Below are 15,994 nucleotides of genomic sequence, written 5' to 3'. Positions count from 1 at the left end.
GGCAATTTAACGTTTATTTAAAAATATTCATGATTTTTTTAAAAGAATTTTACTAACAAAAGAAAACAAAAATGTTATTCTTTCATTATTTTATTCTTCGGAAAAGCCATATTACATAATGCTTATAGCACTTAATATAAGTCTGTTTCAAAAATCAATATTTAATATTACATAATGTTTATATAATATATTAATTTGTTGGTTAAAATAGTTAATTTAAATACATATAAAAAAAATTAATGCAATTGTATGTCAGGAATTTCAAGAGAAAAATTAAACATGCAAACAAAAATACATAAATGAAACTGTGGTTTATAAATAGGGTAACGAAAAAGTGCATTAGTTACCTAAATTTGTTGTATAACATACATGTAGTCAGTACTGTATCTAGTTTTATATAAGGTCCTGATGCAGAAACACGAAAGGAAAACAATTTTCAAACTTTTGTATGAAAAACACTCATAAATTATTTAAAACCTGTGCGATTTTGTATGTTTGTATGAAACATTTTAAAATTGTTATCCTTTCGTGTTACTGAATCAGGCCCTAAGTCTGCTGATGTCTAAATATAGGAACTTAGAATGTGGATCTGTTCGGAAATACATGACTACAGTGCATTTGATGCAAAACACTACTTGATATAAAAAATTTTAAGAGATTATGTCAAAGTCATTTTCGAATGACTAATTCTGAACTTATATTGACATTTGTATGGGGGCTAGATGAAATAATGGACCGATTAGAACCAATAGGCTTCGTCCTTGGGCCAAAAAAAAATGCGACCTGGGGGTTACTCCCTAATTCGATTCGAAAGGAAATCTTTTCGAATTACACAGCCCAATTATGAATAAAAATTCCGCGGGAGTTTTTTCCCTTTTCTCATTTTTCCTATTCAATTTCAATAAGAAAAAACTCCCGCGGAATTTTTTATTCATAATTGGGCTGACAATGTATTTAGCCATAGAGAAAACACATAGAGCTCCTGTCAAAGACCTAACTCAGTTGTCAAACACCTATGTGGTGAGAATGTATTAGTAAAAAAACTATGTGAAAACAAAAACAACACTTGTATGTGTGATTATTTTGAGTAATTTCTTTGTTTGAGTTTTTTTCGATTTTCCGCTCTATGTTCTCTATGTATTTAGCACACATTTTCGAACATTTTCGAATTGTGTTACGCAGTAACCACTACCATAAACCAGCCAGATGAACGGAGGTACGGATTGTGTTAGATTAATATTCTTAGATTAATATTCTTGAGCGTTACAAACATCAGCACAAACGTAGTATACACCCTCGAATTATTTACACAGATATATATCTCACTCGTGGTCTATTGAAAATTGCATTTTTATCTCTCGCTCTGCAAACCAGCGGCCTAATTACCGCATTAAAAAAAATTATTTCGAGTCGAAATTATAATAAAATGTACTAAATTTTGTAGTCGATATCGAATGCCATAATCTTAAATAAGAAAATTACGATCAGTTTTACTGTGGTTGTAGAACGTCAAAATAACCACACGGTTCGATATTACGTTTTTGAGAACTGCCATTTGTTTCATATCTATAATAATCTGTGTAATCAATTCTACATGAAACTTTAAATAATCAAAATCAGAATTATTCCATTAATCATGAATATTAAAGCGACTCACTTCGTATGGAGAAGTAAAAGTGATATTGTTGGACCATTTTCAAAATATGCGGCTGGATGAAATCTTTCAAATGATTTGGGAGAAAATACAAATATTTTCAAAAAACTAAAAAAAAAATGTTTGAAATATTTTAGGAGACATTTTTCAGTGAGCCTGTCTAATGAAAATGTTCGATTAATTGCATTAATCAGAAATTTGATTAATCAGGATGTTTGACTAATCGATTAATCGCAGTCTGTCTAATGAAAATGTTCGATTAATTGCATTAATCAGAAATTTGATTAATCAGGATGTTTGACTAATCGATTAATCGCACACCCCTACAAATTACATTAGAAAATTTTCCAATTTGGTAGTTGTTTTGCGGATTCTTTACGATGGTGATTACAAAAGTTCGTTATAAAACAAACTAGGGTGCGTTCGTAAATGCAATAATATTGCATAATTGCAGCAATATAGTTTAGCGTTTGAAAAAGCATATTTGCAATAATTGCTTTACACCAAACGTTTTTTAATGAATATTGCTGGCAGTGATGCCTCAAATTTATGAAACCACCGCATCATTTAGTTTACTATTGCAAAAATTTGCAGGGCATTGCATCAGTGGTACAATAATTTACTGCATTTACGAACGCACCCTTACTTTCCTTTAATGTTATGTTTCAAATGTTAATTACATTTGTTAAGTACTTAATATTCTATAGACCTTTTTGAAATTTAAAATCTAACCCTAATTTTCAATTGTTGTTTTCTAAAATTGAACTTAAAATAGAAAATCGTATATTCACTTAAACTTTTTTAAATTCAATTAAAAAATCACTATTTCAATTGTTCTTATAAATAAACTTTAAATTGAAAATCTCATTTTCAACTGTTCTCTTCTGAATTTGAAATGAAAAATCGCAATTGATATTATTATTTTCTAGATTTTTAAATTAATTTGCTCTTTTCTGAATATCTGTTGAAAATTTGTAATCAGGCTTCATTCAGTCTTACTTTAAAGAAAAGCATTAAAGTTTTCAAATAACTTTTTATTAAAACCTATAACCACTCAAATATTAAGCAAACGAGCTGTTAACTTTAAATGCTAAATCAATAGTAGATTTCTAAACTACTGCAAACTTAAATTTATATATATCTAATCCATTATTAGCAATCCTTTGTTTTCATTCCAAACAAAATATCACACTTTTCCGTTACCAATTCTCTGTTGGGGAAAAAACTAATTCAAATAAAAATTCAATGTGAGTAATGGATTGATTATATTGAGTTTTCTTTCAAGCCATTAAATATAATACTATGTGTATGTAATATATATAAATATTTTATATGCAACAATGTAAAAAAAAAAATTAAATATCAGTATAAAATATGTTTGATATATAAGTAAGTATATGTATGTATAAGATGTTAAAAAGTATAGAAAAAAAGTGAGGGTGTAAGTAGTTTAAATTATTTTACTTAAATTTTGATAAAATTGTATGTAGAAAAAATGGGGAAGAATAATAAATTCATTTTATTTAAGCACATGGAGATAAACGATCATCAAAATGATGTTTACAGTAAGTAAAGAAACAAACAAAATAAAAGACTGCCACTAAAAAAAATCAATTAAAAAATGTTTAAAATAAAAAAAACAAAACTTAATTAAAAATGGGTTTTAAAAATTAACATTAATATGTGTAAGTCTCAGGAAAAGTTTAGTTGAAGTGTACTGAGGCTGAGATATTTAGCACTAATAAACTGTTAGTTATTATTGGATGCAATCCAAATTTTAGGGTGAAGTTGATGAAGATGAAAGCGGACTACTGTCTTGGCTTTCGCGGTAGGCACTAAAAAGGCCACGTAACTTGTTGAGGGGCGTAATTGGTCTTTGAGTTTGAAAATGCTGCTGGACTGGCCATTTCATGGTAGCAGTAGTAGCTGTTGTAGTTATAGTAGCAGTTGTAGCAGTTGCCGCAGTAGTAACATTCGAATTGGTATTATTAGCTAATGAGTTGGCAGTCATTGATTTTGGTCGCCCTGGTGACATAAATAAACGTTTTGGTGTTGGCAATTGTAGTATAGCTTCTTTAATGAGTCCACCACTACCTGTAACGCTACCACTTGATGTTGATAATGATACTGATGTTGTAGTTACCAAAGATGTTTGCGACCTAGGTGAATGTAAAATCGATGAACTTGTATTCGAGCGTACAATTGAGTATGTCTTTTGCATTGAGGTTGGTGTCTGTGGCTGTACAAACGAATGAGATTTCTTAACGATTCGTGGCGAAGGGAAACTGTTGGAAATAAAGATTACGGTTAATATGTGTTTTTTTTAGAGACAAAATATATAATTTGAAGCTTACAAGTCCTTTTCCTCATTTGGATAACGCATTATGGTGGATTTCCAGGAATGAATATTAGGATATTTAGTCTTATCAATAGTTATATGGAAAATAGCATTTAATACATCCAAATCGCGTTTAGTGGGTTCATTGCTGCAAAGATGATGGACAAATTTTATTGGTAAGAAAAAATTTTAATTTGGTTGATAAAAATAAACAAGTAGAAAACATTTTTTTAAAATTTTTTTTTTAAATTTTTGAATTTTTTTTTAAATTTTTGAATTTTTTTTAAAAATTTTAAAATTTATTTTTTTAAATTTTTAATTTTTTAAACTTATAAAAAAAAAATATAACAAACAGATTTCGTCTTACCCATAAATAAATATTTTATTACTATCATCATCCGTATCATCCGATAAACTTAAACGTGAAGGACTCTCGCATGGTGTTAGGAATACTTCATCCTCTTCGGTATCAGAACCACCAAAATCAGACTTTAATTGAAATAAAACAAATTAAACAATTCGAAATAAATACAATACATGCAGATATAAATAAATATTTACCCAAAACTCATCATCATCTGAAGAATCATTTATGGTGGCAGCTGTTGTAGTGTTACGCCATTCGCTTTTATTGGCTTCCATTGTATGATCCACATCTTTTTGCACCTTTTCTTGTTGTTTAAGGCGTTGGTGATTTTTATATCTAGCTTCCATGCGATTACGACGACTTGTTTTGCGACTTAAATTACTCTCCCACTGGCAATCACAGTTTTTCTCTTGAGACCAAATTTTCGAACACATATCTTCGGTTTTAACATTTTCCGGCAGAATTTGTTCAGCTTTAAAAATAATTTGTTTAATATTTACATTATATAGGCCAAAAATCTAAATACTTACTTGGATGTTGCAACTTATGGAAAATATGTGAACAAACACATTCCATGTGTTCGCGTCTCTCGCCCTGTGCTTGCGATAGATTTTGCAAAATTATTAGTATTTTCTCTTTCATTTGCTTGGTCACCTCTTGCGAATTTTCCAAAAACATTGACACTAAATTACCAATGCGAGAATGTACTTTTTCGAAATTAACATTTACATAGCTGGCGTCTTCTTTGAAGGAGTAAATTAGTGATTTAACTCTGCGCAATTCCAAAAGCAAGGCATCAATAATGGACACCTCATTATCAATGTTGTGTATTATGGTTTTGGTCATACGTCTGGCATGCACTTGTAGCGATTTTTCCACATAAGTGTAGGGCGTAGTGGATTGATGTGTATTGGTAGTTGTGATGGCAGCTGGTGCTGCAGTGTTTGAGTTTCTAAAGCAATTCTCCAAAGCACTACAAACATCATCGAGTATATCAGCCTTTTTTGAGTTTTGTGTTCGATTATTGCGTTCATCTTGTTCACCTTGACGTTGAGCCAGATAGTTTTCCAACTTTTGTATACCCTTTTCGGAAGAAATATCAATCAATTCTTCTAGGAAATCCCAATATTCACGCCATTCGACATTTTGCTCCTTGGCCAAAACTCGACCAATACACTCGATGCCCTTCTCGGCATCGGTGTTCTTAACGTGACGTTCCCTAAACCCGGGACTATCGTAAATATCTGATACATTTAATAAGGAATCATTAATTTGTTGTGTGAGCTCTATGGTACCCACCATGGGTGAGGCAAAGTTCTGTTCACGATAATTGGAAAATGCATTGTTCTTATGTTTAAACAAGGGTGTACGAGGACACAGGGCCGATTTTAACATATTCATTTGAGGATTTGGCATTTTGACCAAGTGATTATTATTGTTGTTAGTTTCTTCTAGTTTGTCTGAAGAAAGCATTTCATTGTGGTCATTTTCATGATTACCATTCTGTTTGTCATCGAATGTATCGTCAAGTATTGATTTATCAAAACCATTCGAGTCAATGACACCATTATGTTCTTTGCGCTGTGGCGTGGAATTGAATAGAGAACGTCTTTGCAAACTGGCAGTGGGTGAATTGAAGCTGTTATTTGAAGCACGAGGCGTTCTAATGGGTGTACTGTTACGTGCCTTCATGGGTGATATATAAGGATTGTTAGCTAGCGGCGAAGACACGTTGCTGCCCAGTCTAGGAGGAGTCTTCCATCGTCGGAAAAATTGCTAAAAATTCAAGTTTAAGATAAGGTAAATTCAAACAAAATGCTTTTTAATGAAAAATTAAATACCTTAGCTTTTTCTGCACTCATGGGACCAGCCAAAGCTTTAATTTCCACTTCTGGAGTTAAAGGATCACAGTTTAGATTCTAAAGTGATACAGAAATAATATTTATATGTGTTCTTTAAATTGATTATAAAATATATTTAAACTTACTGGTGGGTTATTAGCCGAAAATGGTTCACCTATTTGTGCTGGTATAGAACTATCATTACAGCGTAAAACAGGCACATAATAACGTTCCTCAAAAAGTTCTTCAATTTTTGCATAATTTTCACGCTTTCCACGGTCACATATAATCTGAAAGAATTTAGTTAAGATTATAGGTATCTTTGATTTGGATTTAAGCTGCCTTTACTATCTAAGTTCTTATTTGAGTTGGGTTGATTGTAGAGTTTCTAATTGGTAGTAAATTTGGGAATTTTTGGAAATTTATGAAAAACTCCGGGTAATTTCAATTTAAACTCAGATAGTGTAAGGAAGTTTAACTGTATGTAGTAACTTACAAATCTTGGCGTTAAACCTTGACTATTTTTTAACATTTTACATTCTGGATAAGATGTTAATATTTCCACCATAACCGGCCAGCCAAATTTAGAGGCCAAATGTAGAGGTGTCTCATTTCTACCCTTTTCCGGTATATTTAAATAATAATCCAATAGATTGGCGCACAATTCCTTGCATGATTTCTCATCGTTCTTCTTGCCCATCAAAAGATCCGCAAATTTCGGATCGGATACTGTGTCAAGTATTAGTTTAGCCACATTGGGGCATTGAGTTATTGCACAGACATGCATGGCATTGTAACGATAGCCTTCTTTGAGAATTGTGGGTGTATCACCCGAACTAACTAGATATCGTGGATTATCCCATATCATTTTCTTAACAAGTTTCCAGTCATCCTCTTCAATGATTTGACGAAATCTAATAAGCTGTTGTTTTGTGGGTGCTCGAAATGCAGCTTTCTCCAGGGATTCCGTTGAAGCTGAAAAAAGAAAAAAATTAATTGAATTAAGATTTTAAATATAAAAAAATTTCATGATAAAATAAAAAAGCTTATTTCACAAAAAAGTTTTTTTCTTCGTAATAATAAAAAATAAATTTTTTTCATAAAAAATCCAAAATAGCTATATTCGGCTGTGCCGAATCTTATATACCCTTCACCAAATTATACTTAAAAATATTTTTTTTTAATTTTTTTTTTTCAAATCTTTTTTAAAAAAGTTTTTTCCAAAAACGGAATGACAAACGGAATGACAAACTTATATATACCCTTGCCACTCATGGCGAAGGGTATAAAAAGAATTTTCAGTGACAAAATCTTTGAGAAAAATGTTTGTTAAAAAAGACATTTTTGGTGAAGAATTAAAAAATTTTATTGAAAAAAATTTTTACTGAAAAGAATTTTTATGAATAAAAGAATTTTTGGGAAAAAAAAAGTATTATTGTGAAAAAAACAAAATTTGGTTAATAAAATATGAATTTTTATAACATAGCCATTTGTGGGTTAATTTTCTCGATTTGAAATAGCAACCGAACCAGGGCTATACCCGATGTATTTATGTATCATTGACGTTTGTAAGTTATTTGAGGCCGTCATAAAGTTGATTTCAACAGACAGGCGGATACGGATATAACCACTCCGCAATCTATAACGATCGGAAATATATATACTTTATGGGGTCGCAAATGAAAAATTTTAACATTTCAAACGGAATGACAAACTTATATAGTAAAGGGTTTTAAAATTTATCATAAAAACTTTCTTGTTTTAACAAAAGTGTTAGGTAAGATGAAACTTAATTTACTTTTAAAAGTAACAAAATTTAAAATAAATTAAAAAACGAAACTTCCATATTTTCTTTTTAATTTAAAAATTATTTATCTACCATCGAATGAATAATCAATTGATTAAATATTTCAATATCAAGGCCAACAACTTACTCTTAATATCATTGTATTTATTTTGCACAATTTCAAAACCAGTTTGGGCATATTTAATGGCATCATCTTCATTGAGAAATTCTTTGAAACGAGCATCTTTGTGTTGCTTTAAAACTAGCAGAGCATCCTTTTTATTTTGGAAGACAAACGCAGATACATCTGAAAATGAAAATAATAAAAATTAAATAAAATTAATACATAATAAATACCTAAAAATGTATTGAAATAAACACACAAAATGTATGTAGGTCAATCTATAAATGTTCACAAATAAAGCCTAGTACGACAAATCATTTCAAAGTGTAAAAGTAAAATAGCAAGAAAGACAGACAGACAGCATGTCTAGCATTCACCATATTGATCATAAACGTTTTCAAACATGTACAAAAATGTAGAGTATATAACAAAATATTTAAATATTAAATAATTTGGCAGCCGTACAAAAATGTATTTATTATGTTGTAACATTATAATTAATTTAATAATATTGTATAAATTTATTAAAAAAATTAAATAATCGTTAGTTGTTAATGTTTATAAGCATTTCACACAAATTATTTATGATTACAAAATTGTGTTAATTAGTTTTGTTGGGACACATTTTCTAAAAGTTCAGTGTTCTTTAGCACACTTGTGGTATGAATTTCTTTTTATTAAGTGCGGCCGTAAAATGAAAGGAAAATAAACAAAAGAAAACACACAAACTTATGCCAATACTATTTTTAATTATAAACAAACACAATATTTAAAAATATACGTAGCAAAACAAAAAATTGACAAAAATTCGTTTTTTTTTTCAAATTTTGTTTTGTATACATTTTGACTAGGTTTAAGAGAAGGGGATCAATGGCGTGTTTAAGGCAGAGGGTGTTTTCAATTTCATTAAGATATACATATGTTTTAAGTTTTTCATTAGAAAATGGGTTCATTCATTTTCTAATGAAAAACTTATTATATATAGCCAAAGATAGGTATAATTTAGATATTCTATTTAGCGTATATTTATAACAAATGATTGATAATTAGTTTTTGTTAAATTTATGTTTATTTAGGCAAACAACATACTGAGCCTGATAACAAAAATTACGTTTTAAAGGTCAGTTTTGTTTAGTGCTATAAATATAATTCATATTTTATAAATATGCAGTTATCAGTTTATAGAAATGCAGAAAAAACAACAAATATTATTTCAAAGATTAGCATTGTGTGCAATAACATTATAACACGTCATAAATTATTGTAGAAATGGTCATATTACCGGATTTAGTGTACTGAGATTTGTGTGATAAATCTGGTTTGAAATTGTGCATATTCGAATTTTTCGAGTATTCATTACGTTAATTCGAACACAAATAAATGATAGAGAACGGCTTAATTATCTAGTACTTCAAACGTATTCAATTCATTCCTATATGAATTCATTATTTGTAGAATTAATTATTGAACCATACAGTTTTACATTGATTCAAATCTATTACACATTGATTAAAATATATTACAGCTTAATAAAATTTATTGGATCAATTAGTTTTAGATTTAGAATAGTTTTTCATTTTGTGTTTGTTTATTTAGTTCATCGATTTGAAACTCTTTTCAGTGATAAGAGGGAAGGAATAATAGCCAAAATGAAATCCCAATTTGATGTAATTTTTTTTTAATAAAAAAAAACATCAACATTTCCCTTTGTTATCATCATGAATGATCATCACTTTGTTGTTGTAACATGATAAACAATTTTACAATATTTAATCTGGTGGTTATGCATGTAGTTCAAGTATAAGGAATTGTGCTACTTCGACAGGATAAGTCCATAAATGGATGGATTATGCACATACCTCAGTATGTATATACGTAGGTCTCGTCTGACCTGCCTCGGGACTTCAACTGTGTGATGTCGAAATTTGGATGACTCTTCCGGTGACATCCCAGAAGAACTGTTGCGTCAATATGAAGTTGTGTTCCTTGACCGTTAGAACCTTAGTTTCCTCGTGAAGGTGGTGTTCGGAAGTAATTTGAATGCAGCTTGTGAGGGTCCTTAAGGAAACCACCACTGAATTCTGAAAACCAGTGAAACATGATGGCTCATCATCCAAAGTTAATGAATCCGATCAAGTCGAAATACAATTATATTCATATTTTTTATTGAAAATTAATAAAAAATTAATGTTTATTATTTATCCCCTTTTATGATTTCGTACAAAACGATTTCGCTAAATAAACAAACTTTTCAAATCAAATTTGTCAACCACAAATTCATAGTATGTACTACTTATCACACCCACATCATATTAATATATGTACATAAGTCCCTTGTAACACGTACATTTATTTTTGAATTCACAAAGTTTATTGCACTTATCTGTTTGCCATAAACACACTTAAATAAAAATATTAATTTTTGTGTACATTTGTTTTGCAAAAATAATACACAAAGCGAGAAACACACATACGAACAACTGATGATATTCCCCCAAAAAGTAACAACAAAATAGGAAACTGAAACCCACAAAAGAAATGAAACAATAACGTACACAAAATCTTTTCAAAAATCATTAATGTTTACATTCATCTAGCTAGTTTGTTTAAGAAGCTTTAAATATAAAGGGTAATAAGTTCTACATGTTGAAAGTTGTTTTATTTTATTGGGAAGAAGATTAGTTGTTGTTGTTGTAGCAGCAGTGATTGCTGAGTTGACAGCCCTTGGCCGAGTGAACTCGGGTCATTCCGGTTGCATTTACTAATGTTAGTTCTTCAAGTTTTTCCAACCCACATACACCTGCCTGTTCTTATTTATTTGCAAATAAAATATCTAAATTTGTACTGCATACTTTAGGGAACTTTTTTATTACAGTTGACTGGACTCAAAAAAAAATCCCGAGTTTTACCTGGAATTTTTGAATTTTTTTTCTTTGCAAACCATCTCCTGAAAACCATCGAATAAAAATCACTACAGCCGTTCTCACGTGATGAAATTACATACATGAACCATTTCATTTTCATATATGTATATAGATATAGAAAACAGTTTGTTTCCTAATGACAGTTCAATTTTACATTCATAACTATACATTATCATACTATTATATCCCAAGCAATAGAAAACTTCCTAGATTTTTATCAAAAAGTGATTTCCTAGATTTTTCTCAAAAGTTAGTCACTATAACGAACCAACTGAAAACCCAGACCATACTACATATTGCTCATGTGTACCACCATTTGCTTATAATACTTCATCATGGTCATTATCAAAATATTGTGTATTTTCTTCAAATGATTGGATGTTGTAGAATGTGTTTTGCAAAAATAATAAAAAATAAAATAAGTACATAAACATTTTGAATTATTAGATTTTTATCAGTGGTTTCTTTCCTAATTTTAGCAAACATACTTATTTTCTTAAACAAAACTAATGATATGTATTTATTTCCCTGTTTGTTTTCTATAGTTTTTAGCAATTAATTTATCTGTATTTGTTTTAAACATTTATTAAGTACAAAGTATAAATTATTTGTTTGTTCATAACAGAACTTTGAATTAATAAATTCAATTTCAGCTTAATCAGTAAAATTTTAATTCGGAATTACAATATTTCAGCCATGCATTACATAAATCCATTCCCAAAATCAATTTTTTTTAGCTTTTATTTAAATCGAATTCATCCTTTTATCGTTAAATTCAACCTTTGAATGATTAAATTATTGTTAATTCAAATATATTACAAATTCAATTTCAAAATTCTTCATTCAGTTTATATTTTGCTTTTAATAATTTAAAAAATGAATTGAATCAAATTGTCTAAAGACTTTTTGTAAAAGATTTGAATTGAATCAATACATTTTTGAAAGCTATTTTATAAGGGTTTCAGCAAGGAATTAATTCAATAAAGAATGAATTCCTAAAGGAATGAATACAATACGTTTGCAGTACTAAGTAATTAAGACAATGAATTACTTCATGCTGAATGTTTTAATGCAATTGTTTATATTTGATTTTGAAAACTGAATTAAGAATTAATTCTTTCGAACCTTTTGTTCATACATCCACATGCTAAATACATTCTGAATGACCTTCCTTTTATAGTATTGTAGTTTTTTTTTATATATATCTTTTAAAAACCACCTTTTGCACACAACATGTCAATTTGAATGCATACAACAGATTGACATTTATATACATAAATCGTAATTGGCCCGCTTAGGCATTTTAATAAGGAGGGAACAGAAGGGTATAATTATTTATTTATCAATGTATTTTCTATTTATCACGATACGAGAATTGTAATTGTAAAATAAAGGTGTGTTAGAAATTTCTATACGTAAGTTTTTCTAATTAAATGAAAATGATTTAGTTTGAGATAAAATCAAAAATAGATGTTGATGTTAACAAGTATTAGAGATCCAATATTACTAGAATATTGGATGATCAAAACATCAACTAATTTATTGCAATTGAAAAAAGCCTATGATAAATATAATAATGATGATTATGAATAATCTGGACGACTTTTTTAAACCTAGGGATGGCAGAGTCTAAATGATGCAATTTGAACAACCTTTGCAATGATGCTGGACCATTTCCACAAGATTGTCAATACCGCTATAAAGCATTTGTTAACATTGTAAAATGCTATTAAAATGTTGCTAATATGTTGAAAACTCGAAATGGACGGATTTTTTTGGCAGACATAACTCAATTTTTATGAGATATGATCAATATTTTTCAATGAGTTAGTTAGATTCTTTATTGGGAAGCTTTCCAAAAATGTATTAGAAGTTTCCATGCCTCCCATACGAAAGTCTGTTATTTCACATTAAGCAATTAATGCAATATCCCTCCATCTTTACATCTATTTGACTTTAGAGAATTTGATCTTACTAAATTATGAATATTTGATCTGGCGCTGCTTTAGATCTCTGATCTGTATCTCAGTTACTTGTTTCAGAAAATCGTATTTTTCACAGTTAATTAAATGCTAGTGAACAATTAGAAGAATTTGATGGATGAATCGTAATGTGATATTTTTGGAAATTTAATTGTAATATAATAAAATGCTTGTTTTTCACTTCTAAATTTCCTTAATTGAATTTTTACCATTCTAAATATTGATTTTTTTTTTTTGCTGAAATTAGTTATAAAAGAAGAAATCGAAAACCAATATGGTTTTGGGTTTCGATTTTAAGCCATGAACAACCGCGTTTGCGATTACAGACTCTAGGTCAAACATTTTTAGATTTATATCTCGTATAAAAGGTATTTTAAAAAGCTATGACAGATATAGAACCAAAAAATGCAAGATAGGTATCCAATATTACAACTTGGAGTCCCATAACTCGGAAACCTCGGACTGGGACAAAAACAAACAATGTTTAGCATAAAAAGATGCACCTCTAGTAAAACTTGTGTTAACGATCTAGAGTGGCGCCCAAGATTTCATAATTTATTTCATCATATAATAAAGAAAAATGCCTAATAATTTTCTTTAAAATTTTCGTGTACCACCCTGTTTATAAGGAACAAGAATTGTATACCAAACATGTAAGTATGAAATGCACTTTTGTGTGTCAGTGTATTTTACACACAACACACACACACTTCCTATCATCATAATCATCATCATGAAGTCGTACGATATAAATGAATACAAAAAGAGAAACGAGATAAAACCAAAAAAAATACAATATTGACAACAACAAGAACAAGAAAAACAAGAATTCTAACCTTTAAAAAAAACAAGACTACAAATATGGAAACCATAATGGATATTAGCAGTCCTTTATGGAACACTTACCGGTCTCATTATTGTCTTTATTTACGTCACCACCACCACTGGTAGTGTCGGCCAAAGTACTGGCATTTGTTGAGTTGGCTCCGTTGGTCGATGTTGCACCACCCTTGACGGGTATGTATAGACCGTAATAAGGCATTTTTCTTTGTCGGAGGTTTGCTTGATTTCACTGTGAAGGAATAGAAGCCACTATGAAATGCCCAGGCTGTGGCTATTTTCGTTTTCGAAACAGCAATACAAAGACTATTTCAATTTTCTTTTATTAGTTTTAAAAAAATGTATTTTTTCACTGCGACACATAAATTGAAGTATTTTAATTTGTTTATTCTTTTTACTTTTGTTTTTCTATTTGTATATTTTTTGTTTGTTGTATTCAACTAATTGTTTGAATTTTTAGTTCACAAATATTCCCCGTCACAAACTTGTGTTTATTGAACAAAATTAACTGTGGTTTATTATTTTCGCCGTTTTTATTTTTACTGATTTCGTTTTATGTTTTATTTTCTTTGTGCGCTTTTTTGCATTTTCAGCACTACTAAGCTGCAGGGAAACTACTAACGGCGTTAGTTTTTAAACACAGGGTGACTGAAATATCAATTGGTTTACAATATTTCAAAACTACCTTGTTTGCACTAACTAGTGTCTTTTTATACAAAATATACATGCATTTCAATGTAAAACATATACAAATTTAATTTTTAAACTTGTACTTTATAAATATATTACAACAATACGGCAACTCTAGTATAAAAAATGTAATTCATTTACTTGAAATTAATAACATAAAACACTAAACAAAGAATCCATTACATCAACACGATTAAAGTGCAGGCTAATATTACGTTTTAAAAACTCAATTGTTTTATTAAAATCTTGTTTTGTCTAATTTAATTATAAATATCTTTAACTTAATGGAAAACCAGGATTTATTAGAATGTCCCTATGAGAATAATCATCGTATTTTAAGACATCGCATGCAAGTACACTTGGGAAAATGTCGCCGGAATCATGCAAATGTACCCAAAGTAACGTGTCCCTTTAATGTTACTCATGTGCTGAATAAGCCGGAATTAGAGGTAAATTTCTATCATTGACCACAGTATTGTCAAATTTAAAAAATCAGTAAGTCTTCGGATAAATCTTGCCAAAAACATAGAAAAAGTACGTAAATTTATTGGCAAGCAATTCCACAATATTAAAGTCTTTAGAAAATCTTCAAATGTAAGGTTAAGGTTTATATGTAACTCGCCAAACATAAAATTTTTTTCAACATTTCACCTATGGTGATTTTGTTCCCTATTTATTTTCTCAGATTATTTTTATTAAATTTCTCAGCATTTTTAACAAAAAATATTTTAATCTTTAAGCATTTACTGCATGATTTGCGAATTTCTCCAATTTAATATTCTAATTATTTTTATAGTTTCACGTAATGGTCTGCACGGAACGTAAAACATTTGAGAATTTTTGCAATGTTGATGTACCTGTAACTACACCTACTGTACCTCCACCTATGCCTGTTTATCAAAGTGAAGAAAATTGGGACAATGACGATGCACCCACATACAATCCTCAGGAGTATGTGTCTAACGCTTCAGTTATACGTAATATACATGGCGCTGCACCAGCTGAACGCAAGAAATTTCGTCAACAGGAACGTTTACGTTTATTAGGTATAGTCGATTAAATTAATGTTAAGCATAATGTAGTTTTATTTTTTGTATGTTTTAATTTGTTCTTGTGTAATTGTAAAAATATTTTAAATCAGTTTATATATCAATTTAAATAGTATACATGTATTTTTTATTCAAAATATTTTATGACTTGGCAAACAAATTAAGTGATATTTGCATTAAATAAAATGTTAAATATATTCAAGCAGATTTACAATTTTTTCATTTTATTTATAAAATTGACTCTGATTCAGAAAAATTACTTTTTTTAAACTTTGAGATGAAAATTAAACAAACATTTTAAAAACTAAAAAATCCATTTTTCAATTTTGGGATGAAGATCACACAAAAATTATTTGAAAACTGAGTGATAGATGTTCATATAAAAATTTTAAAATTGTC

General features: G+C 29.3%; 2 protein-coding genes across 2 annotated transcripts; one reads left to right on the top strand and one right to left on the bottom strand.

The window, feature by feature from the left end:
- Positions 1-2,895: 2,895 nt before the first annotated feature.
- Ankle2 (ankyrin repeat and LEM domain-containing protein 2) lies at positions 2,896-14,453 on the bottom strand. Its single transcript, XM_065507136.1, has 10 exons — positions 13,923-14,453; positions 8,135-8,293; positions 6,697-7,175; positions 6,347-6,490; positions 6,201-6,278; positions 4,890-6,135; positions 4,554-4,831; positions 4,360-4,481; positions 4,009-4,140; positions 2,896-3,939 (listed from the first exon to the last, which is right to left on the bottom strand). The coding sequence occupies exons 1-10, from the start codon at positions 14,056-14,058 to the stop codon at positions 3,432-3,434; spliced, it is 3,282 nt and encodes a 1,093-aa protein (XP_065363208.1). The 5' UTR covers positions 14,059-14,453; the 3' UTR covers positions 2,896-3,431.
- A 288-nt stretch (positions 14,454-14,741) lies between these two features.
- Positions 14,742-15,802, top strand: LOC135958256 (gametocyte-specific factor 1 homolog). The gene is made up of 2 exons (XM_065509150.1): positions 14,742-14,995; positions 15,343-15,802. The coding sequence occupies exons 1-2, from the start codon at positions 14,831-14,833 to the stop codon at positions 15,604-15,606; spliced, it is 429 nt and encodes a 142-aa protein (XP_065365222.1). The 5' UTR covers positions 14,742-14,830; the 3' UTR covers positions 15,607-15,802.
- The last annotated feature ends 192 nt before the right edge of the window (positions 15,803-15,994 follow it).

Source organism: Calliphora vicina, chromosome 4 (genome assembly GCF_958450345.1).
Source record: "Calliphora vicina chromosome 4, idCalVici1.1, whole genome shotgun sequence".
NCBI lineage: Eukaryota > Metazoa > Arthropoda > Insecta > Diptera > Calliphoridae > Calliphora > Calliphora vicina.
The sequence above is the reverse complement of the archived record's forward strand: the minus strand, read 5'-3'. Positions and strand labels throughout refer to the sequence as shown.